Source organism: Tachysurus vachellii, chromosome 7 (assembly GCF_030014155.1).
Source record: "Tachysurus vachellii isolate PV-2020 chromosome 7, HZAU_Pvac_v1, whole genome shotgun sequence".
In the NCBI taxonomy this organism is placed as follows: Eukaryota; Metazoa; Chordata; class Actinopteri; order Siluriformes; family Bagridae; genus Tachysurus; species Tachysurus vachellii.
Window position 1 is genome coordinate 30,037,042 of NC_083466.1, and position 25,095 is coordinate 30,062,136.

A 25,095-nucleotide genomic window follows, 5' to 3' on the forward strand; every position below is an offset into this window, starting at 1 on the left:
CATGACCTGGGGATGAATCACCTGGGATGAACAGCAGTTCAGTTTTGCTAGGATTGAGCATATAATGAAGGGTTCAGATAATGAACTCTACTCCATATAATGGAGTAGAGTTGTACCATTACCAGGCAATGGAATAAAATGTACCACTTGTGGTAGTTAATCTGACTTACTCAAGCTTCCTATGTAGAATTTGGCTGGAGGAAATCTGTAATGAAGTGAAATACAGCTTACATGTTATTTATTTATTTATTTATTTTTATTCAGGGTGTTTCTAATTGAATGTAACCATCAAAAAACTGAGGATGTGCTTTAGTACCCATGGCTTGCATAAAATGCTATTCTTAGACAATGGAATGTTTCTCAAGGAGGAGATTAAAGATTTCATGAGGAAGAATGGCATGTGGCTTTAGATCCTTGCCATCCTTCACTGGACAGTTTAGTAAAGTAGGCTGTTCAAACCATCAAGGAAGGGATGAGAAAGACCAAAGGTGGGACAAGAAGAAGAAAGGAACACAAGGTAAGGTACTTAATTGTCATTGAAATCTCAAACAGCAAGAATCATAAACCGAAAGTAAGTTAAGAGGTTAAAAAGAGAAGGATTAAGAAAAGAGAATAATGTAAAAGAAATATAAAAGATTGCACACGAGTGTAATGTCACCCATACAGTATGTACTTTAAATACAGTATACTAATGTTACCCCTACAGTATATTTATGTTACTCCTACAGTATATTAACATTATTTTACAGTGAGGTCTCGCTGTGTTGCTTAAGTTGCATTGTTGTGTTAATTACAGCTTGTTTATTTGTAATTTTTGCTTAAAAAATACACACAACAACAAAAATGCACCAAAATTCTGGCAAGGATGAATTCATAGTCGTCTAGACTGAGACTTGTAATATTTCTGTATCAGAAAAAAAAAACACAGCATTGTTTCTCCAAATATGGGTGTGTTTTATAAAGAGCAAATGGAGGAACACTGCGCATGCGTACAGTCTCACCATGCAAAAAGTTGCAAGAGTGTTGAAGAGTGATAGGAAAGTGCCCTCAGTCAACCTTGACAGCTTAAAGACTCCTGACAGGTTAAAGACGGTTTAATAATAGGTCTCTTTGCGGGAGACAGATGTGATGCTGCAGTGAATTCTGTAAGTAAAAGAGCTTTATTTATAATAATAAAAAGCGAAAGTAAAACATTATGATTCTTCCTTATGTATCTCACACAAAGCGTGTTGTTTATTTTCGCTTTCAGACGGTCACTGAGGACCAGTAAGTAATAGTTCACACAATGTTTAATACAGAAACATTCATTTAGTGTGCAGAATTTATCTAAATTCAATTCAAGTTTATTTCTATAGTCATTTTTACAATAGACTTTGTCTCTAAGCAGCTTTACAGAACATGAAAATAACAACAAAATGCTTTTATAGAGAATACTATGTACTGTAATATAAAAAATGTATACATTCATTAACTTTTGATTCTTTTTGTAATCGCAAAGGTCTTGGACTAATGCATTTGAACATACGTAGTCTTCTTCCCAAAGTTGCTGAACTTACTGCATACGTTCACACTGCAGGGTGGGGGGGGGTTGCTGTCTATTGTAAGGATAATTTACAATGTTCAGTAATTACCTCAAAATCTGTTGCTAAACAGTTCGAGTTAATACTTTTAAAAATTGCCTTATAAAAAATGTTTATATCACTGTAGTTGGTTGTTACAGACCACCCTCTGCTCCTGTAAGCGCTTTGACTGCCTTAAGTGAAATAATGATCCTCACATCTCACATCAAACAATATGTTTGATCTATGGAATCTGGCTCATTAATTGATATTATTCTCACTAATAAGCCAGAGAGGTATACATCTGGAGAGTTCTGTCAAAGCCTTAGTGATCACTGTAACATAGCCTGTGTCTGTAAGGGCTCCGCCTTAAGAAATCCTCCGGTGCTTGTTTTTAAACGTTGTTTGAAAAAGTTTAATGAACAGGCTTTTTTGAATGACCTGGTTGTTATAGATTGGTATAGAATTGGGCTTATTCCTGACATTGAAGATCCCTGGGCATATTTTAAATTCTTGTTTAGTTCTGTTTTGAACAAACATGCCCCTATTAAAAAGTTTAGAGTAAAAAATCGTCTCAGTCCTTGGTTTAGTCCTGATCTATCAGACTTTATTCGTCAAAAACACACTTTTTGGTGTAGAGCAAAGGCTTCTAATAATATCTCTGATTGGCAAGCATACAGGGCTATACAAAATAAATGTACCCAGTCCATTAGACAGGCAAAATCCAGCTATTTCAAGCATAGTTTTACTGTTAATGGTTCTGATCCCCGAAAATTTTGGAATACCATCAAAAAAATGGAAAACAAAAATATCTCTCCCCGTTTACTCACTGTAATTAATCACAATGGTGTTGTTATTACTGACAAATCAAAAGTGATTGATCAATTTAACCGACATTTTGTTAATGCTGGCTTTGCTTATGAGAATAGGTCCGGTACTTCTATTTGTTCTCCTGTTAATTTGGCATCTGCTAGGCATTCACCAGCCTCAGGTCTCTCATCCATCTCTTTTAAGTCTATACGAGAGATCGATGTACTAGAGGAATTGCTCAACATGGATATTCATAAACCCGCTGGCTTGGATGAATTAGATTCAATATTTTTAAAGAAATCAGCTTATATTATTGCCATGCCTATCACTTACCTATCGCATGCCTATTGCATTTTTAATCTCTCACTCCATACTGGTGTTTTCCCGAGGGACTGGAAATCTGCTGCTGTAACCCCACTTTTTAAAGGGGGTGATAATTCAGATTTAAATTGCGATAGACCTATTTCCATCTTTCCCTGTCTCTCTAAAGTACTAAAGAAGTTGGTCAATAAGCAAGTTATGCACAATTTGGAGACTTATAATGTTCTTAATCAGTTTCAGTCTGGTTTCAGATCCGGTCATAGTTGTATCACTGCTTCACTTAAGGTTTTCAATGATATCATATGTGCAGTTGACAACAAGGAGTACTGTGTGGCTGCATTTGTTGATCTGGCAAAAGCTTTTGACTCTGTGGACCACAAAATATTGATGGATAGGCTAAGAGATATTGTATTCTCTGAGAGCTGTCTGGCCTGGTTCAAGAGTTACTGTTCTGATCGTTCACAATCAGTAAGGGTGGAGGGGTTTTGGTCAGATGCCCTGCCACTATTTAAAGGGGTCCCACAAGGAAGCATTTTGGGGCCTACACTTTTTAACATTTATATTAATGATATTCCTCTTGCTGCAGGTGATTCTCAAGTACATTTATACGCAGATGACACTATCATTTATACATCCCATTCTTCCTTGACAAGCATTTTCTTTACTGCAGGCTAGTTTTACTTGTATCCAACATGCTTTTTCTAATTATCATCTGGTTTTAAACACAACCAAAACAAAATGCATGGTTTTCGACAGAAATCTTCTTTTACCCTTCTTTGAAACAACTTCTGGTCAAAACGACAGTGCTTCCAATATTGGATTATGGTGATGTAGTTTATAGGTCCGCTTCAAAAACTTTCCTTCGTAAACTGGATGTTATTTATCCGCTTTGTGGCTGGAGCTTCATTTAACACTCACCATTGCCTCCTGTACTCTTTATTGAATTGGTCTTCTCTTCATTCTCGCAGACAAACTCATTGGTTTCTGTTCATTTATAAAACTCTTATTGGTAAAACTTCCTTGTACTTACAGTCCCTTCTTAATGTTTATAATACAAGTCGTGATCTGCGCTCTAGCCGATTCTTTAATTTTCGCATTCCTAAAGTCTGTACGTCCTTTGGTCGATGCTCTTTTCAGTTTTCTGCTGCCTATGATTGGAATCACCTGCAGCTGACTCTTAAGCTTAGTTCATTTATATTGCTTTCTTCCTTTAAATATTCAATTCAGTCACTAACTCAAGATCACTGTACTTGTTTTTAGTTTTTTGTTTGTTTTCATTGTTTATAGCTGTTTGTGTATTGTATTTGTTTTTTTTTTCTTGCCGCTTTGTCAGGTCGTCATTGTAAATGAGAACTGGTTCTCAATTGACTCACCTGGTTAAATAAAGAAATAATAATATAATACAATGTTCAAGATTAATATTAGATATATTTAAATGTGTTTGTATTTATCTCCAATGAGCAAGTCTAAGGTGACTCAGGAGCAGTGTTGTAATGTAACAGAGTACAAATACTTTGTTACTGTACTTAAGTAGAAATTTCACGTATCTGTACTTTACTTCGCTATTTAAATTTGTCAACTTTCACTTTTACTTCACTACATTTTCTAGATAAAATGTATACTTTTACTCCGCTATATTTCCACTAAGCATCTTTGTTACTCGTTACTACAAAATAAAATCAGAAGAAATGTGTGCGACTGCAATAAGGGAGGTTTGGCGAATTACTGCTGCTAGATTGCATTACGTTCCGCACGCAGTATTTCAGTGTAATGTTGCCAAAAGGAGGCGGAAGCACAACTGAAACCGTCATGGAAGCACCTACTCAAGGACCTCCCGTTATCACAGACCAGGGGTGGCCAACAAGTCAGAGACCAAGAACCACATTTTTTACTGTGTTACCGCAAAGAGCCACATCATACACATGGGCACACATGATCATGACCTTTTCCCTGCCATTTTGAGAGCGAACTTGACACAAATTGTTTACTCAAATGATCTTGCTCCTACTGGGAAACTTTGAGGTATTTTCATCCTACTCACATGCGCGTTTGACGAAAATACCGTATTGAACTCAAGCGAAGCGAACACGCACATTAAAAAGACACAAATACAAACTTTAATATGAACGTACAGTACCAGTGTTCTGCGCTTGTAGTGTACTGTACTGTATGTTAAAACTACTGTACATATTGTTGCTCTATTGATATGAGTCAACAGTTATCAACTCAAAAGTTGTCACCAGTGCATACAGGAGTGTGTGCATGTGCTCTTTTCCCTTTATTTTTATCCAGTTTAATGCTTTATTGTTGAATAATGTATTTTCCTCTAAACACTGTATTGTTAACATTGTGAACTTGAACACATTGCAGTGTTACCTGTTTTTTGTCAACAATAAAAAATTAAATTGTGTTCTTGTTTAATTTCTTATTAAAGAAATTAAAATCTCATTTAAGTAGTATAATTTAAATTATAAGACATTAATAGTTATTTTATAAAACATATGCTCAAAAACATTAGTAATGTGAACTAATGAATTTCAGTAAAGACTACTAATGTAAACTTGATTTGTCTATCGCATGACTTGAGATTATATGTTCAAACAACTTAACTTGTCCTGCACAACGGGTTTCCTTGCAAATTTCTAGTAATGTCAACTAATTCGAGTTGAGTGTATGGCCAAAAGGTTGTGGACACTCACATGCTTATGTAATTTGTTCCAAAACTGTTATCACAATGTTGGATGTTCACAATTATTGTATAGTAAAAAATGTATTTGTGGGCAGTTACCCCTTACACTATACTAATGTTACCCCCTACAGTATACTAATGTTACCCCCTACAGTATACTAATGTTACCCCTACAGTATAGTAATGTTACCCCTACAGTATACTAATGTTACACCTACAGTATACTAATGTTACCCCTACAGTATACTAATGTTACCCCCTACAGTATACTAATGTTACCCCTACATTATACTAATGTTACCCCCTACACTATACTAATGTTACCCCTACACTATACTAATGTAACCCCTACAGTATATTAATGTTACCCCTACAGTATACTAATGTTACCCCTACAGTATACTAATGTTACCCTCTCCAGTATACTAATGTTCAGTGTTGTAATGTAACGGAGTACAAATACTTCGTTACCGTACTTAAGTAGAAATTTCACGGATCTGTACTTTACTTCGCTATTTAAATTTCTGTCAACTTTCACTTTTACTTCACTACATTTCCTAGATAAAATGTACACTTTTACTCCGTTATATTTCCATTAAGCATCTTTGTTACTCGTTAATACAAAATAAAATCAGAAGAAATGTGTGCGACTGCTCCTAGATTGCATTACGCTCCGCACGCTCTATTTCAGTGTAATGTTGCCAAAGGGGGAGGAAGCACAACAGAAACCGACATGGAAGCACCTACTGGAGGACCTCCCGTTATTGTAGATGACCACCTCGATGATAGTGGTGAACTCGGTGAACAGGGTGAAGAAGATAACGTTATACACCCGTGGCCGTATTTGCAAGAAATGTTTCTGTACATTGGAATGAAAGATTTTTCCTACCAGATGAAGTGCCTCTTATGTCTACAGAAAATCACTGAAATTTTACTTTTTACTTTTACTTCAAATACTTAAGTACATTAAATATCAGAAAATGACTTTTGATACTTAAGTACAGTAAATATCAGATACTTTAAGACTTTTACTTGAGTAATATTCTAAAAGGTAACTTTCACTTCTATTGAAGTCTTTTTCTAGTACGATACTTGTACTTTTACTCAAGTATTGCTTTCTAGTACTTTATACAACACTGCTAATGTTACCCGTACAGTGTACTTATGTTACTGCTACAGTATAGTAATGTTACCCCTACAGTATAGTAATGTTAACCATACAGTATACTAATGTTACTGCTACAGTATACTAATGTTACCCCTACAGTATACTAATGTTAACCCCTACAATATAGTAATGTTACCCCTACAGTACACGAATGTTACCCCTACAGTATACTAATGTTACTGCTACAGTATAGTAATGTTACCCCTACAGTATACTAATGTTTCCCCTACAGTATACTAATGTTAACCCTACAGTATACTAATGTTACCCACTACAGTATACTAATGTTACCCCTACAGTACATTAATGTTATTTTACAGTGAGGTAATATTGTGTTGCTAAAATTGCATTGTTGTGTTAATGACAGATTGTTTATTTGTAACACACAACAACAAAAATGCACCAAAATTCCAGCTACAGTAGGATGAATCTATAGACATCTAGGCTGAGACTTGTATTGTTTCTGCATCTGAAAAAACACAGCATTCTTTCTCCAAATATGGGTGTGTTTTATAAAGAGGAAATGGAGGAAAAGGAAGCCGAGGTGTGGTGGGTTTTACTTATTAAAATTGCCTGCAGACTTTCAGTTTATTTTAGATAAATCAGATGAGTGACTAAAAGTGGTCACATTCACTGATAGGGTAGAGAAACTTTATCTCCTGCTGCATGTGGGCTCTGCTTGCACTTACAGTTGCAAAAGTTTTGAAGAGTGATAAAAAAGTGTCCTCAGTCAACCTTGACAGCTTAAGGAGAAGACAGCTTGAGAGGTTAAAGACGTTTTAATAATCGGCCTCTCTGTGGGAGACAGACGTGATGCTGCAGTGAATTCTGTAAGTAAAAGAGCTTTATTTATAATAATAAAAAGCAAAAGTAAAATGTTATGATTCTTTCTCATGTATCTCACACAATGCCTGTTGTTCAGACTGAGGACCAGTAAGTAGTAGTTCACACAATGTTTAATAAAGAAACATTCATTTAGTGTGCAGATATTATTCAAGTAGATATTCAATTCAAGTTATTTCTACAGTCATTTTAACAATAGACTTTGTCTCTAAGCAGCTTTACAGAACATAAACATAACAACAAAATGTTATTATAGAGAATAATATAATACAATGTTCTAGATTAATATTAGATATATTTAAATATGTTTGTATTTATCCCTAATGAGCAAGTGAGGTGACTCAGGTGACTGTGGGGAGGAAAAACTCCCTTATGCCCCTTTTCCACCGAGGCAGTTTGAGTGCTGGTTCGGAGCCAGAGCCTAATTTAGAACCACTTCTTTCTTTTTCGACAGCCAAAGCACCAGCTCTGAACCAGGAAAAGTGGTTCTTAAGTAGCACCAAAACGTTGCTGGTCTAGACTTAAGAACCGCTTGTGTCAGGAGCTGGGGGTGGGGCTACTGTTTAATACACTTTTACTTTACTGCAATATGATACATTATCAGCACACATGATAGTAAGTAGCTACATGCTAAGGCTAGCTTTTTCTGTGTTAATGATAAAATAACGTTATGTACTTTCTTGATTACAACCTCCGTTTATACAAATTACATGGAGCTGCACGTACACGTTGGATTCGCCGCGTTTGGATGCCAATGTAGGTTCACAAAGCCACGAGTATTAACAGTAAAGCAACATCCGCCATTGTGTGACACTTACAGTATACAGTGACGTCAGACTCGGCTCTGTGATGGCTCTCTAGCTGATGGAAAGGCAAACTGGTTCTTAGAAAGTTCGCCAGTAGAACCAACTTTGAACCAGCACCAGCACTAGCTCTGAACCAGCACCTGGTTCTTTTGGTGGAAAAGGGGTATTAGATGGTAAAGGAGGAACCAGACTCAAAGTAAAACCTCATCCTCATATGAGTGACACTGGGGATGTGATTATAAATATACAGTCTGATAAATGTTGTATTGGTGAAGAGATTGTTCTTAAAGACCACATGGAGTTGGTATCTGATCTTAGATTGTCTGAATACTTCATGAGTCAGAGTCCAACTGGAGTTGGAACATCTGTGGAACATCTCAGGATAGCACATGTTATATCTAGAAACACATGTACTGTACCTTTATAACTCTATTTATCCACCTGTCTGTATCTTCATTTCTGGACTGTGGTTCATCCAGCTGCTCTTTCTGAGAGCACGGTCAAAGGAACCGCACATAGATTTCAGGGTCGCTGCTTTTAGATACTTACGGTAATAGCACTGAAAACGGAACAGCTCCTACAGCACAGAACAATAAAGTGTACAGAATTTATGAAACAGTCCACAGAATTTAGAATAAGACTAAAGGCTTAATGTTTTAATAATCATTAGATATTAAAAATGGTAAAAGTAAAATATATACATATATAAAAATCTACAATCCTCATTTCACATCCTTTCAGCAGGACCTCATGTAGAGAGAAAATAAAGTTCAACCAGTTTTACTGTGGAATGTTTTATAATCCCTCTTCAGTCACCATATCTGGCTATATAATTGTGCCAGGAAGCACATTTTAATAAACTATAAAATGGAAATTTAAAAATATTAGTAGATAAAACTCTCTCAGATCACTTTGTAATAGGGCTGGGTGATAAAACGATAACGATATGTATCACGATAGACACATGAACGATAGCGATAGAAAATGTGCTCGATAAAAGGTTTGATATTTTTTATCCTTCGTCGGAAGAAAACAGAAGTTGCGAAGCAAGCTTGGTTTCATTAACAAAGGCAATCGCTCTCTGGTAACCTAGCAATGTAGGTAGTGACACGCTAACAGCCAATCATGTAACAGTATCATGTTTGGTTGTGCCATATTGTTGTCTGCTGGTCTGCTAGATTCTGCTTCAGTAACCGGCGACTGATAAGCAGCAAAATGAGCGCCGCTGCGAGCGAGGAAATTGTAAATAAAAGAGGAAAAGTCAGCTCGCCAGTACGGCAGTTTTTTTGGATATTATAAGTAGGGCTGAAACGATTCCTCAAGTAACTCAATTACAAAAATTATTCGAGGCAAATTCCTCTGCCTCAAAGCCACTTTTAATTCATTTTAAAGCTCACGTCATGTTCTTGTGCAATTACTGTGTGTGTGTGTGTGTGCGTGTGTGTGACAACGCGCTTACGTCAAAGCGGAAGGAGACGCGAGGAGTTAGCGGTCTTTTATGCATGCTAGTGCGGGCTGCAAATGGAAGGGCGTGATAACAATGACAATGAGCAAAGAGCAGAAACAAACAGGAGAAAACGACAGAAAATGTCCAAGGTTTGGGATCATTTCAAATCGAAAAGTAAAGAAAATGCCATGGCATGTGTCCATTGCAAGATCGAGCTGGCATACCACAACATGCACGTCGTCCATGCTTATATATGCTTAAAGCACTTGGTATGAAACCATGCATAGGTCCAAGTTCCTGTCCATGTTTTTGCCTCTTAATTACCACAAATCATTCCAAGAAGACAGTAAAGGCTTATGTTATGCCTGAGCTGTAGATTTAGAATCTTTTAGTTCTGAAGTTAAGTTGCATGGCAGTATTTTTGTATTATTATTATTATTATTATTATTATTATTATTACTATTTATTTTAATGTATGCCTTAGTTAATTTTTTTGTTTTTGCATCTCAGAAAAGCTTTCCTTCAAAGCCCAGAATATTTGGCACTTAAATGTACTTAATTCTTCTCAGTCTTCTCAGACAGAAACAATGGGTAAAATGTCTAAATGTTTATTTGTGATAGAAAATATTGTATAAAAGGAAACCAATTAGTTGTTCATTTTAAGAGACCTGTCTTATTTTCTCTTGTATATTTAATATTGCTCTTTAATTAAGCAAAAATACATTTTATCCAATTAATCGACTAATCAATGAAATTTTCAGTAGAATACTCGATTACTAAAATATTCGATAGCTACAGCCTTAATCTCAGTCGACCTCAGTTTTATTTACGTTTACAAAACACTGCACATATTTTAAAACACTTTATTCACCAGAAGGTGAACAGCTAGTGAACTTCCCAGCACTAAACTTGCACTAAATTCTCAGGTTTCTCTATGTTTATATTTAACACTTTGCACTATTTTATTACACTTTATTAAGCATTTCTTACATTTACTTTCATTTTGCACCTTAAATGTTAAGAGATAATTGTTCAGTGTTCATTGTGACATTAGACTTATGTTACATTATAATTATTGGAGTTTTCCTGGTTGTTGACATTTCTGTCTTAATAACTGAGGGGATTCTGATCAGAGGAAGGTTTAAGTTTAAAATAAAAATGTTTAAATGTAATATATTTTTATCCTGGTCCTATTTTAAAGGGGTCATAAAAAATATCAATAATTATCGATATCGACCGATATGAAACTGATATCGTGATACACTTTTCAGTCATATCACCCAGCCCTAATCTGTAATGTTCACAATAAAGATCAGCCAATTTTACTCTGGAATGTTTTAATAATTCCTCATAATTAAATCATCATACCTGGGAGTATAACTGCACCTGGAGGTACATTTTAATCCATTATAACATAGATGTTTCAAAATGTTAGTTAATAAAACCATCTCACTTCCCTTCACAATGACCTACTGTATGTTCACAATAAATATCAAATAATTCTACTCTCTAATTTTCATTCAAAATTCAATATTTATGTCCATTTAACTCAACCAGAAGCTGAATTTGATCCATTATAAATTTAACATTTCGATATGTTAGTTGATCAAGTCAGATCCTTTCATAATGGCCTAGTCTAGTCATATTTACAATGTCTGTAATCCATTATGAAATTATAATTAAAATTGTATTTGCCACATACAGTACATAAACATACACAGGATGATATGAAGTGGGATGTGTTTTAGTAAAGTAGAAGTTTAAGGAAAAATAGTAAAATGGGTAGAAGTACAGAACTACAGAGAAAAATTAAAATGTAGATACAATTAAACATGTACATATATACAGGGCAGGGCATAATATACAGTTCAACTAATTTAATCCATAATAAAATGCTTTATGGATCTTTATTTTAAGAATACTCCTACGGTATAATAATGTTACCCCTACAGTATACTAATGTTACCCCTACAGTATAATAATGTTACCCTTACAGTATACTAATGTTACCCCTGCAGTATAATAATGTTACCCTTACAGTATACTAATGTTACCCCTGCAGTATAATAATGTTACCCTTACAGTATACTAATGTTACCCCTGCAGTATAATAATGTTACCCTTACAGTATACTAATGAAACCCCTGCATTATAATAATGTTACCCCTGCAGTATAATAATGTTACCCTTACAGTATACTAATGTTACCCCTGCAGTATAATAATGTTACCCCTACAGTATAATAATGTTACCCTTACAGTATACTAATGTTACCCCTACAGTGTACTAATGTTACCCTTACAGTATACTAATGTTACCCTTACAGTATACTAATGTTACCCCTTCAGTATATTAATGTATACTAATAAGTAACTTAAATTCACAGTGGGCCAAAATATAAAACTGAGATAAAGTCACGGGCCAAACTGAATATTTATTGAAAAATTAACTGATGTGTAATGTTCAACCTTTTTCATATGGAAACAAACTTTAGTTTTGCTTGAACACAGGATTTGGAACAACCAGAGCTTGATATTACAAACACATAAGAAATTAAATTTGAAATAAAAGACACATCAGTGTTGTTTATTTTTTATTTAAATAAATCAAATAAATGATTCCTCTCACTGTATCATTTTAAGTTCTTTTTTGAAGTGGATCTTTTTCAAAACCAACAACAAAAAAACCAAAAATATTCATTTCATTCAATGAAAATCCAACTTTTCGACTATTAACAGTTCATGCATTGGAGTAGAAAAAGTGCATAAAGAAAACATACATTCAAACTCAGTTTGTTACACTCTGTTTAGTTTCATAGTCTTTAGTTTCAGCTTGCTAGGGTTAGGCCCGCGGGCCTGAGTTTGACATATGTGTTCTAGATGGACAGGGCAAAATTTCACAGGGGTTGGATGCACTAAAAGAGGAGTGGATCACATCAATTTTGTCATGAATGAATTTTAAAAAATCCTCACAGACATTATTTGATGGCTCAATCTTGAGTAAGTTACTAGGATTAATAATTGAATCTATAGTGCTAAAAAGAATTTTGGGAGAATTGCAATGACTCTGCTGATAACATCAGAAAAAAATTGTTTCTGGCTGCTTTTGCTACCTTTTGAAATGTATCCAAGCAGAAGTTAAAAATGTTTTATAAGACAGTAAGATGATCTTTTTTCCACTTCCTCTCAGCTTTCTGGCAATCCTGAGTGAGATGGTGGATAGAGTCATCAAGCCATGGCTGAGATTTAAATTTAGGAAATCTAAATTTAACAGGGGCTACAGAATCCAGAATGGAAGTGCAGGAAGAGTTAAAAAGTTCAAGTAATTTATCCAGATTGGAGGAGTCCGGAACTGAGAGTAAAGAGTTGCATTGTTTTGATAGCTGTCGATAAACAGATTTACAGTTTCAGAATTTATACAACTCATAGGATACCCTGAGGTTTTTGTAGTACATAGATCGTAAAACAGCGTAGTGTTGAATACAATTGGTTTGTGGTCAGAAAATACAATGTCTTCAATGTTAATAGAGAGACCAGAGGACAAAATAAGGTCTAGAGTATTGCCATGGACATGTGTAGCCTCCTGAACATGTTGAACGAGGCCAAACGAATCACAGACCCAGCTAAACTCAGTAACCAAGGGCTTACCTGGGCAGGACATGGATATTAAAGTCACCAAGGATGACTAGACGGTCGTATAATGTCATAGCCTGGGATAAAACGTCTGCAAAGTCCTCTGTAATGTATTTGTCCAGCCTGGGAGGGCTATAGACCAAGGCACAACGTACCGGAGAAGTAATCGACGTAATTTCAACACATTGTAGTTCAAATGAGAGATAGTGCTTAACTGAGAAGGTCCTAAGTTGAAAGTGTTTTTTAAAAACCACAGCGACTCCTCCTCCTCGTCTTCCATCGCATCTAGGGGTGCTAAAATAGCAGCAGTCAGGTGGACAGAGTTCGCCAAAGATGTTTCCTTTTAAAAATAAAAAGTCCAATCGGTGGGAGATAAAAAAAATTGTTAAGAATAAAAGACTTATTCGATACTGATCTGGCGTTTATCAAAGCCATTTTAAAGTTTAGATGTAGACTGTTGTAGTGGTTTGCAGGCACGTTTCAACTGTTGGATATTAGAGGAATTTACACCTCTGGCTCTGATGCGTATTCTTGGGGATCGCACTGTAGCAGGTAATCCAGTTGAGGCTGGGAGAAAAGGCAGATGATAACGATGCCTTAGATCTATCGAACGTCGTGTCGCATAAAAGCCTAGAAGTTTGTAGTAGCGGCAAAGCGACAGCTGTTGTGAGGAACAGTATGAAATTCTCTCCTAATCCTCACTAGGACACCTCCACAAGTTCCCCTCTTTCTGCTACATTTCCTAATGTAAGCAATACAGCAGGGCGGATGACGAAGCCATGTTTCAGACCAAAAAGGGAACGAGGAAGAGTGGTGTAGAGTAGAGCAAATCCTCGTGTAAACTTCCATAGAATCCACAGAGTTTCCTATGTCTAGCAAAAACTGCCGATTATAAGTTATGCCGCTCTTAACAGGCATAATTAAAAATTGCAATAAAAAGACAGAGATAAGGAACCATTTTTGAGCAAATTGAAAGGTTTGGAGTAGACGGCATGCCGACAGGTACACTGGCGCCATCTTGACCCCACCTTTTCTATGGAGAACCCATGAGAGGAAATAACTTCACCAAGAGAGTGAGTATACAGGGAGAAAAGAAGCGGACCAAGTACTGAGCCCTGTGAAACAACAGTGGTGAGTCTGCATGGAGCAGATGTCACTCCCCTCCGTGTTACCTGATATGAGCGTTCTTCCAGGTAGGAAGCGAACCATTCCCAAGCTGATCCGCAAATCCCAAGACTCCTGAGGGTGGACAAAATAGTCTTGTGGTTGACCGTATCAAACACTGTTGAAAGGTAAAGGAGGATAAGGACGGATGACAGTTTGGCTGATCTAGCAGCATGTAGTTTCTTAGAGACATCCAAAAGGGCTGTCTCTGTGGAATGAGCTGCTTTAAAGCCAGACTGTTTGGGATCTTGAAGGTTGTTCTGTGAGAGATAGACAGACAGTTGATTATAGACAATGTGTTCAAGAATTTTTGAAAGAAACGAGAGAAGTGATACCGGTCGGTAGTTACTTTTGTCTGACGGATCCAGAGCAGGTTTCTTTAGGATGAGAATAATTCTTGCTCTCTTGAAAGTACAGTAGTTGGTACCTGACCAGATGCTATGGATCTATTGATGATAGTGGTAATGAAGGGCAAAAGGTCTTGCGAGATGGTCTGGAGCATAGTGGAAGGGAGTGGATGCAATGGGCAAGTGGTAGGATTGCAAGACTGGATAAGTTGTAAAATCTCTTCTGCTGCTACAGTTGAGAACTGCGATAATGAAGGAGTAGAGAATCCATACTCTGAGATGTAAGTGCAGTCGGGGCTGAAGTGAAGGTCCGGCAGATTTCCTCAATCTTCTCATTGTAGAAAGAAGCAAAGTCTTCTGCAGTCAGAGAGGATGAAGAAGGAGGTGGAGCCGGGAGGTTGACTAGAGTAGAGATGATGTTGTGGAGCTTCCGAGGGTCTTGGGCCGAAGCTTCAAGCTTTTTCTTGTAGAATGAAGTCTTGGCAGAAGTCACATCTGAGGAGAACTTGGCCAGGAGTGTTCGGTAAGAATCAAGATCTGCATCAAGTTGTGATTTCTTCCACTTTCTCTCGGATGATCTTAGCTCTCTTCGATTGTTGTGCAGCACATCTGAAATCCAAGGAGCAGAACAAGAAGTTTTCTTGGGTTTAGTGGACAGAGGGCAGAGAAAGTCCATAGTTGAGGAAAGAGATGAGAGGAAAGTATCTGTGGCCGAGTCCAAGGGTAGTGAGGAAAAAGACTCAGGATCAGGAAGAGAAGAAAGAGTGCCAGAAGCTACAGAAGAAGGGGAGACAGAGTGAAGGTTGCGGCGGGTAAGAGCGAGGGGGTGAGAGGTAGTTTTAGGTAGGACAGGTAGAGTGATGGTGTACCAGGTGATGATCGGAGACGTGTTGTGGGGTAGCAGTCATGTCTGTAGCTGGAGAAGGACGGGTGAAAACCAGGTCCAGCACATTGCCTCCTTTGTGTGTGGGGATGTAGCTGTTGAGTGTGAGTGTGAATGAGTCGAGAAGAGTCAGGAGGGAAGAAGATTGAAGCTTGTCAGAGGGGAGCTATCGGTAGGGAAAGCACTAAGCAGTGTGTCCATTTCTACCAGGAAGTCTCCTAGGGGACCAGGAGGGTGGTAGACAACAAAGATAACAAGGTTGATTGGAGAGGTGACTGAAATGGCATGGAATTCAAAAGAGGAGATGGTTAAATGAAACGAGAAGAGAGGTGTAAAACATCATCTCCTTGACAACAGTAAACCTGTACCACCACCCCTGCCTGTTTCTCGTGGTGAGTGAGAGAAAGCATAGGCAGAGGATAAAGCAGCTGGTGTAGCAGTGTTCTGTGGGGATATCCAGGTCTCTGTTAGCGCAAGAAAATCAAAGGAGTAATGGGAAGTTAAAGCAGAAATAAAATCAGCTTTCTTTACAGCAGACTGGCAATTCCAGAGCCCACCTACCACCACTGTTTGAGACTTACACAACAGAGGAGGGTAGATGAGGTTACTGGGATTGTGACCTCTTCTCTGTGGACAAGAGCGTCTGTGACGGTAAGAGTTGAGTACAGAGATGGGTTTGAGGCAAATATCTGCAGTCAACCAAAAGTGAGAATTAAGGTATGGTAGAATATATCAAACAGAACTAGACACTTATGTTACAATGTGAGAGAGAGATACAAACTACAGTACAAACTGATCATCAGTGTCAGGGCCCTAACACAGGTCCATGTGTGTGTGTGTGTGTCTGTCTGTCTGTCTGTGTGTGTCTGTATGTGTGTGTGTGTGTGTGTGTGTGTCTGTCTGTGTGTGATTGTGTGTGATTGTGTGCCTGTGTGTCTGTCTGTGTGTGTATGTGTGTGTGTGTCTGTATGTTTGTGTGTGTTTCTGTGTGTGTGTGTGTGTGTGTGTGTGTTTCTGTGTGTGTGTGTCTGTGTCTGTGTGTGTCAGGGTTCTGTCATTACATGTTGTTCTTATTTCTTATGCTCTTCCATTGAAGTTACTGTGTTTAGGTACCTGATTATTTCCTCATCATTTCTCACCTGTGCAGTGCTTCAGGTGAAGAAGTGTGCAGTGCTTCAGGTGATGATGTGTACCAGCTGCAGTGTTCCTCACCACCTCCTTCTTTTCCTCATCCTCACGTTCATCACAGGTGAGTGTGATCTCAGTGTCACTGCTCACACTGGACTCAGTTAGTCCCTCTGACAGTCTTACACACGTCTATTAAACAGGGTTTAGGATTCATTTCATTCACTTTCAGGAGTTAATTTGTGTTCAGAGCATCAACATGAAAATTCTTACTGCAGAGATTTTGTTTGTTGAATGTCATAGCATCAGTAAATAAAATTGAATAGGTTTCATTATATTACATTTATGTTCTGTTAAATTTATACATGATTTATACAGAAATATACTTCCAAGTCGGTCCCGTTGCGGTCGGCTGACATCACAAATGCTCCGACTATGCTTTGTTGGTTCTTGTTTATGGAAAGTTCCAGAGGGACATTCAGAACTGTAACCTCCTCTGTTTCACTCAGATAAGGATGAACCCAGTAGTACCAGTAGGTGTTTTTTTTTGCACAGCCCTGTGTAATGATTCAATAGCCCAATTTTTTGTTCAACAGTAAAAATTTCTAATTTTACCTCTTCTCAGTGGAAGAAACCATAAATAAACAAGAATGCATGATTTTTTTCATGTCATGACCATGCAATGAATAAACATGGTTATAACGGCAGTCAATGGGGAAAACAGCCCTGATATGTAAATGAGGGAGAAATAATTAAATCTAAAGCTACACAAAAACTAACAATGCATAAAAGCCAGTGTTATTAGTCATCTTTAACATTTCCAAGACTGTAATAAAGGTAAAAAAAAAAAATCCAGTTCACTTTTTTATATTAAAAAGAAATTATTTTTTGTGTATTTTTATGCAAATTTGTGACATCATTAAATAATTAGTAAATAAATATTTAGCAGTTTTGATCAGAACTGAGGTTGATTAACAGATTTGTGCAAAAAAAAAAAAAAAAGTATGTATTTTTATATTAGTTTAGTTTAGTGTTTTTAAAATGTCCACAAGGGTTAAGATCATTACTGTACCACCTTCATTTTATATTTATCTCATTTTTATTTCACTTTTTTTTATAACAATCTTAACTTTATTTCACAAGAAGCATGTGTATGTGACAAAATATGTTTGAGATGATTTTGAGATATATATTTTAGATATATTTTACTCTGTTTATCTGCTTTTCTCTTTCAGTTCCTGTATCAGCTGTCATTACAGTAAAGGTGGAGTTTAATCAGACTGCTGCTCTGCCCTGTCATCGGAGATGTTCTCGTCAGGTCACATGGACTCTGTTCAATAACCCAGATTATGTAGTGGCTCGGTGTGATCAGACAACCTGCTGGCTAGCAGAAGGATTTTACATCTCCCATGATCAGTATCTGAAAGGAGATCTGACCCTCACCATCACTGTAGCTGATGACAGTAAGAGGAACATATACAGGTGTTGGTGTGATGGCAAAGACATTAATTATGTGCGTCTCAGCATCAAGTGTAAGTGTCTTTAATGCTCTATAGTTTATAAACTCTCACTGATTTAGGTTTTATGTGTTTTATGTGTGTGTGTCTGGTGTTTTTTCTTCTCAGCCATCATATCATCAGTTCAGATGAATCCTTGTGAAGATCTACAGCTGAATTTGCACATATCAGAACAAGTGGAGGTGATCTTTAAACACAGAGATTCAACAGATGGTGTACAGATCTGCAGTGTGTATAAAAGATCACTAAACTGTACAGCTGAATACACACAGAGAACATCACTCACTAACACACTTCTTACACTGAGAGGAGTAAAGAGGACTGATGATGGAGTTTACATCATCAGAGACAAGGAGTATAACGAGACCCTTCATATTTACTTTGTAACAGTAAGAGGTACGTATTCAGTGTGATTTGTGTCAGTGTGTAAAATTCAACAGTCTGATATTGGTCAGAAATCATCGTGAACATTCAGTTAATATAATAAAATAAAACTTAAAGTTGCTCTGAAACTTGACCGTATGAGAACCTGTCATTAAATCCCACATTTTCTACACACAGGTTTTTTTTACTAGTAAATAAATTCTTCTGCAGATGATTTACAAATAAATAAATGTTTAAAACTAACACTGTAAATGAGGCCCAGTGGGTGTGTTATTGGTGTTCAGTTAATCACACTCACTGGCACATGGTGTGTGTTAAATCACTAATAAACTGTGTGTGTGTGTGTGTGTGTGTGTGTGTGTGTGGAGTACAGATCAGAACAAAGATCAGGAGTGTGCTCTACCAGTGTGGAAGATTGTCCTGATAGTAGTGCTTCCGGCTGCTGCACTGATTGTGATATTCCTGATCCTGAGGACTATATATCACAGCAACCGAAGAGATGATGTAAGTAACAGAGACCTGCAGCACTGCGACATCAGAGATCACATGACTGTGTGCTGTAATAAAATCCACATCACCCTGATTAGACATCACTCAGTTACTACATGGACACTTCCACAGAACAAATATAATGATCACCTATAATAACTAAATAAATGTCTTCCAGTCTCACACTGACAACTAAATCCTCTATAGGTTCTTTATAAATGAAGACTGAATTTATCTTCAGTTTTATTCATCAGCCTTTGAGGAGATTGAATTTACTGAACTTTAGGATTTACAGCTAGTGATTAGTATTAATATATAATGTAATAATGCATATATACATATTATTTCTTCTACAGTATATTGTACAGAGGCCCAGGAATGGAGCAGGAGAACCACAGAGCTCTAATGCAATAAAAATGAACCTAATGGAGAATGAAGTAATTATACTGACACACGTGTCCTCTAGTGACACTTGTTTTCGGATTGCATAGGAAACCCTTCCAGAATCCCACTAAAGGATGTGCCCTAGTTTGCATGGGTTAATATTGAAAACACAAGATCAACAATTAGAGTTGCTCTTACCTTGAACGCAGATATCCTTCGAAGTCCCTCGGTCTTCTAACAAAGGTTCTGCTCCAAGGTCTTCTACCTATTCTATTGTTTGAATCTTTAGATGAAGGAGTCAGACTTAGACCTTGTTGTCTTTTCAGGATCCTCACAATGGGAGGCCTTGTTTTTATTAAAAGTAGTGTAATACAAATAGGTGTGTGTAATATATGTAAGGTAAAAGAAAATTACGAACAAAATCTCCGTCAAATAATCAAACAATTCTAGCGTAAGTAGAAATAAGTAAAATGCAAAGATAAAACAAACCAAGAAACACTCTCCTAGTGTAAGCCTGCGTTTGTTCTCCTGATGCACCCTCTATAAGCAATAACAGAGTATAACACAATGAGCTCGCCTCAAGGTGAATACACACTGATAACTGGTTCTAAAAAGCTATTTATAACCTTTTATTAGTATGATCTCATAACGGTCATTCTGCTTCTGTCAGCATCCTGTCAGGTCTTCTCATGATCTCATGCTTCTGCAAAACATCCTGAGAAGTCTCCTAAGCTGCACGGCTGACTGTGTGTTCTTATTCTGCTGGCACAAAGCTGCTGACACAAAAACCTTGTGATTTCTTTTTAAGCTTTCACTGTTACTCTCTGTCTTAATATCTAAACATACTATTGAAAATTATAATCATAATTAAATTATATAATTTCTTAATCACACAATGTTTACATAAATTCATATAAAGATGAAGGAAACTTATCGTTCTATAAAATGGAAAAGAAAACTTATAACAATTCTATAATCTTCTTTCAGCAAGATGTTGGGTCTTGAGCCAACTGTCTATGTACAGTGTCTGTTCAGATATATTTAATTTCTTTATTTCATACAACAATTTTCCCATTTCCTTTAGTTTATCTTCCATAGCTTCCTTTTTCTTTGCTTTCTGTCTTTGTTGTCTTTTACTTCGTTTCTTTTTTTTTTTGTGCTGCATTAATTTCACTTTGCAGGGGGGCACGGTGGCTTAGTGGTTAGCACATTCGTCTCACACCTCCAGGGTTGGGGGTTCGATTCCCACCTCTGCCTTGTGTGTGTGGAGTTTGCATGTTCTCCCCGTGCCTCGGGGGTTTCCTCCGGGTACTCCGGTTTCCTCCCCCGGTCCAAAGACATGCATGGTAGGTTGATTGGCATCTCTGGAAAATTTTCCGTAGTGTGTGATTGTGTGAGTGAATGAGAGTGTGTGTGTGTGCCCTGCGATGGGTTGGCACTCTGTCCAGGGTGTATCCTGCCTTGATGCCCGATGACGCCTGAGATAGGCACAGGCTCCCCGTGACCCGTGGTAGTTCGGTAGAAAATGAATGAATGAATGAATGAATGAATGAATGAATGAATGAATTTCACTTTGCTTCTTTTGGATGAGATTGTCACATAAAGATAACCATGTGCACGTTGTATGGCAGTTGCATGTGATATGGCAGTTACTCCACTCCTAACATTTCTATCCACAGTCTTAAACTAAACACTGCCGAGCATCATGCAACCTAGACATTATATAGCATCAAAAAATAAATGATAATCATAACATTTATTTTTTTACAGTAGCTTACTGTGCTACACCCTTTCCTGATTTGTTTCTTACCTGTTGTTTGTTTCTCTTGATGAGCTGCTCTATATATATGTCTGTCTTGTTGTCATGATTATTGTCAGTCATTATTTGATGTAATGTTGTGTGTAAGCTGGAAGGCTGTGTTATGTTTCCATGTCAGTTTAAGTCTTGTTTATTAAATAAAAACAGTACATGCACCATATGCATAAATTTGGGTTTGATTACCCGCTACCGCTAGAGTTACACCTACTCTAATATTAACACCTATAACAATGGGTGTTGACATTATTTTGTCTGACTGCTGTATATTAAAGAACTGCATATGCAAAAGACAATGTGCGTCCCAATTTAGTGCAGTACTACTGCAACGCACTGCTGGCAGGTCTACCTACAGTATTAACACAATTCGTCCACTGCAAATGATCCAAAATGCAGCTGCGCAACTTGTTTTCAACCTGCCAAAGTACTCCACATCAACCCGCTGCTGCGATCCCTGCACTGGCTTCCGGTAGCTGCACGCATCAGATTGAAAACACTGATGCTGGCCTACAAAGCCAAAAATGGACCTTTTACCTCTAAGCCCCCATCATATCTCACAGTGCACCTCACACCCTCAGATCTACAGCACTGCTCCCACCATCTCTCAGGGTAAGAGACAAGTTTACTACAAGACTCTTCTCTGTTCTGGCACCAAAGTGGTGGAATGAACTTCCCCTAGGAGTCCAGGCAGCTGAGTCACTGGCCATTTTCAAATGATGGTTGAAGACCTACTTATTCATGAAATAACAAACAAACAAACAAAAATAAATAAATAAATAAATAAATTTGGAATAGTGATTTACAGTAGGCTCATGGTATCTTAAGTCTGTACCCTAGTGAACCAGAGTTAATGTATTCAAATATAGAGTCTTACAATCACATTTGTACGTTGCTTTGGATAAGGGCATCTGCCAAATGCTGTAAATGTAAATGTAATATAAGTTGGGATGACTTCACAGTGCATGTGGCACACTGTGCTCATCTGGCAAAGAAATGCAGGGAAGCACAAAATGGTTGATGCACTGAAATTGCTACTTGCAAGATATCCACCGTCCCAGAAATGATGTCAACGAGACCTAAACTTTGTGGACAGGGAAGTGCAGGAAGACACGTTAACAGACACAGACAGTGGAATGTTTGTCAGTCTGTACAGTGTACGTTATACTTTTTTTTAAATAAGGATATTATAATGCTGTCTTACCTAACGTGTTTAAACTTTATACTCATCCGATTTCACCATCTCAAACAGTCTCCTTTGTTCACAAACCCCAGTAGATCCAGCTGAATTCCTAACAGAGATTTATTCTTCAGTGGTCTGTGAATCAAATGCATCCCCGGGCAGTTATACATGCTCACTTGCTTCACATGCTTTCCATCAATGGTGACAGGTGATAATGTTAAGTATGTACCACTCTATGCATTAAACCTTCTGCAGATGACATGACACTACATAGAGTTATACATGAAGGGACCCTGTACAGTCCCTTGACTGGGTCCAGTGCTGCACATCACCATATCTGACACACAGCCATGGAGTCATACATGCTATGGTCTGTCACTTAGGCAGTTAGGTAGCTTCTCTTCAGAAAACATACTTATCTTCTATAAGTGCGCACTACTTTCAACATGGGCAAAAAGTGCAATTTGCATTACAAGGAAATTCACGCTAGTTACAAAACTGAAGTTATAAACTGTTCACGGATGAACTCTTGAGTGCAAAACTGTTAGAAGTCTTAAAGCTATCATAGCAAATCTCTACATTGTAGTCCAAGGACTTCTTTTTGGTTTGGTTTCTAAGGGGTACATGAAATAATAAAGTTATGATATTACCTGTCGAGACACACAATAGATGTGCTCACATCTATAGAGCAGCAACATATCTGCTCTCTGTCCATGACAAATATTGATCACTAATTACTAGTTATTAAGTTACTGTCATTACTCAGTTTATCATAAAAAAATTTAATGCAATTTTTTTGCAACTAATTATGAGTACCTCTTATAATTTTGTTTGCACCTCAGCAAGATGAGTGTGACACAGCCTGGGAATTTTATACCATGCACATGTAAGGTCATAATCATGTGGTGATGATATTAATATGAGTAGACAGATAGTTCCAGAAGAAAACTTGTGGCTTAGAAGATAATTGAACATCTACAAGAAAATGATGTAAAGTAACCTGAGGAATGTTGGTGGTGGATATATTGCTGAAGGTGCTCATGATGGGTATAAGCAAAGAGCTCTCTCAGTACCTTCACAACCTTATTGTTACATAACATGCTGATGGCACTGGTTACAGAAGGATTTCTAAACTCTAAATTGGGGCCATAATCTGGAAGTGGAAAGAACATCATTTCACCATAAACCGGCCATGACCAGGTGATCTTTGGAAATCTAGAAGATTTCCAAGTAAAAAGAAAGGAATTATCAGAAGAGTTGTCCAAGAGCCAATGACCACTTGTGGAGAGCTTCAGGAAGACCTGGAATTAGCTCAACACAAGACTCCATTTGTGAAGAAAAAGCATGTTGAACCTCATTTGCTGCACTGTGAAGCCTGTGAAATACTGGGAGAATTGAACTCTTTGGATGCCATAATAAAGACCACGTTTTGAGGTAAAATGGCACTACACTTGACCCCAAATACACCAGACCAACAGTGAAGTTTGGAGGTAGAACATCATGGTGTGGGGCTGATTTTCAGCATAAGGCACTGGGAAACTTTAGGACTGAAGGAAGGATGAACGGAACAATGAACCGAGGCATTTCTGCTAAACATCTGCTTCCATCTACCAGGATGATGAAAATGAAACAAGTGTGGAGATTTCAGTAAGACAACGATCCCAGACACACAGCCCACAAAACTCTCAATTGAAGAAAGAAAATAAATAGAATGTCCCATCAACTGACGGATTCAATAGAAAATCTATGGAAATTACTAGAGATCAGAGCTCATAAAAGAGGCCTATTGAAACTTCAAGATTTGAAGACGTTTTTTGAAGAAGCTTTTGTGTAAGAATGGACAAAATCACACCTGAGCACTTCATGTGACTAGTTACAGGAGGAGTCTTAAAGCTGTCATTAGCAAAAACGACTTTTGTACAAAGTATTAACAAAATGTCTGTAAGCGTGTTTAATACCCTGTGTCATTCCATTTTATTGCACATAACATAAGTTCTGAACTGTATGTATGGATTACTTGGGCTGTACTTGACATCTGGTGAAAATTTCATGTCAACAGAACCTTTAGAAATATATTTACTGAGAAATGGTTATGTGTTCAATACTTAATTTACCTGCTGTATATGTGGGAATTATTCATCTTAAATTGGTAAAACTTTCCATCTTTCACCTCATGTCTTGTGTGAGGAACACTTATATGCTTTTATAGGCATCCTGATTGCTAATTATATTTTTTGGTGCAAATGTTTTGTTTTGTTGTTACAGATTCTTGCAAATCCGTGTAAATATGCAGAAGCTGTGAAGATCCAGATCAAATTTGACAACACAAACAGCTCCAATAAATTTAAAATTGAGGCTGGAGCAAATCCCAAGGAAGAGGCTGAGGATAAAAAAAAACTACCCAAATATGTGAAGGACTATATAGAATATAAGAAAAATATGGATGAAATTACAATTATTAAAGAATACAAGTTGGGAGAAGTGGATACATACGGAAAGTAATTTAATTTGTTTGTTTTATGTTTACATAC

At 37.3% G+C, this 25,095-nt stretch overlaps 1 protein-coding gene across 1 annotated transcript; it reads left to right on the top strand.

Moving 5' to 3' along the window:
- Nucleotides 1–1,114: 1,114 nt before the first annotated feature.
- Nucleotides 1,115–25,066, top strand: LOC132849275 (uncharacterized). Its single transcript, XM_060875528.1, has 6 exons — nucleotides 1,115–1,145; nucleotides 16,817–16,918; nucleotides 18,030–18,326; nucleotides 18,420–18,707; nucleotides 19,069–19,199; nucleotides 24,830–25,066. Exons 2-6 carry the CDS (start codon nucleotides 16,852–16,854, stop codon nucleotides 25,064–25,066), a joined length of 1,020 nt encoding a protein of 339 aa, XP_060731511.1. The 5' UTR covers nucleotides 1,115–1,145; nucleotides 16,817–16,851.
- The last annotated feature ends 29 nt before the right edge of the window (nucleotides 25,067–25,095 follow it).

Excerpts from the sequence above, each read along its gene's own strand:
- LOC132849275 (XM_060875528.1), top strand. The coding sequence starts at position 16,852 with ATGATGTGTACCAGCTGCAGTGTTCCTCACCACCTCCTTCTTTTCCTC. Across the intron at positions 16,919-18,029 it reads CATCCTCACGTTCATCACAG|TTCCTGTATCAGCTGTCATT; the intron begins GTGAGTGTGATC and ends TTTCTCTTTCAG. Across the intron at positions 18,327-18,419 it reads TGTGCGTCTCAGCATCAAGT|CCATCATATCATCAGTTCAG; the intron begins GTAAGTGTCTTT and ends TTTTCTTCTCAG.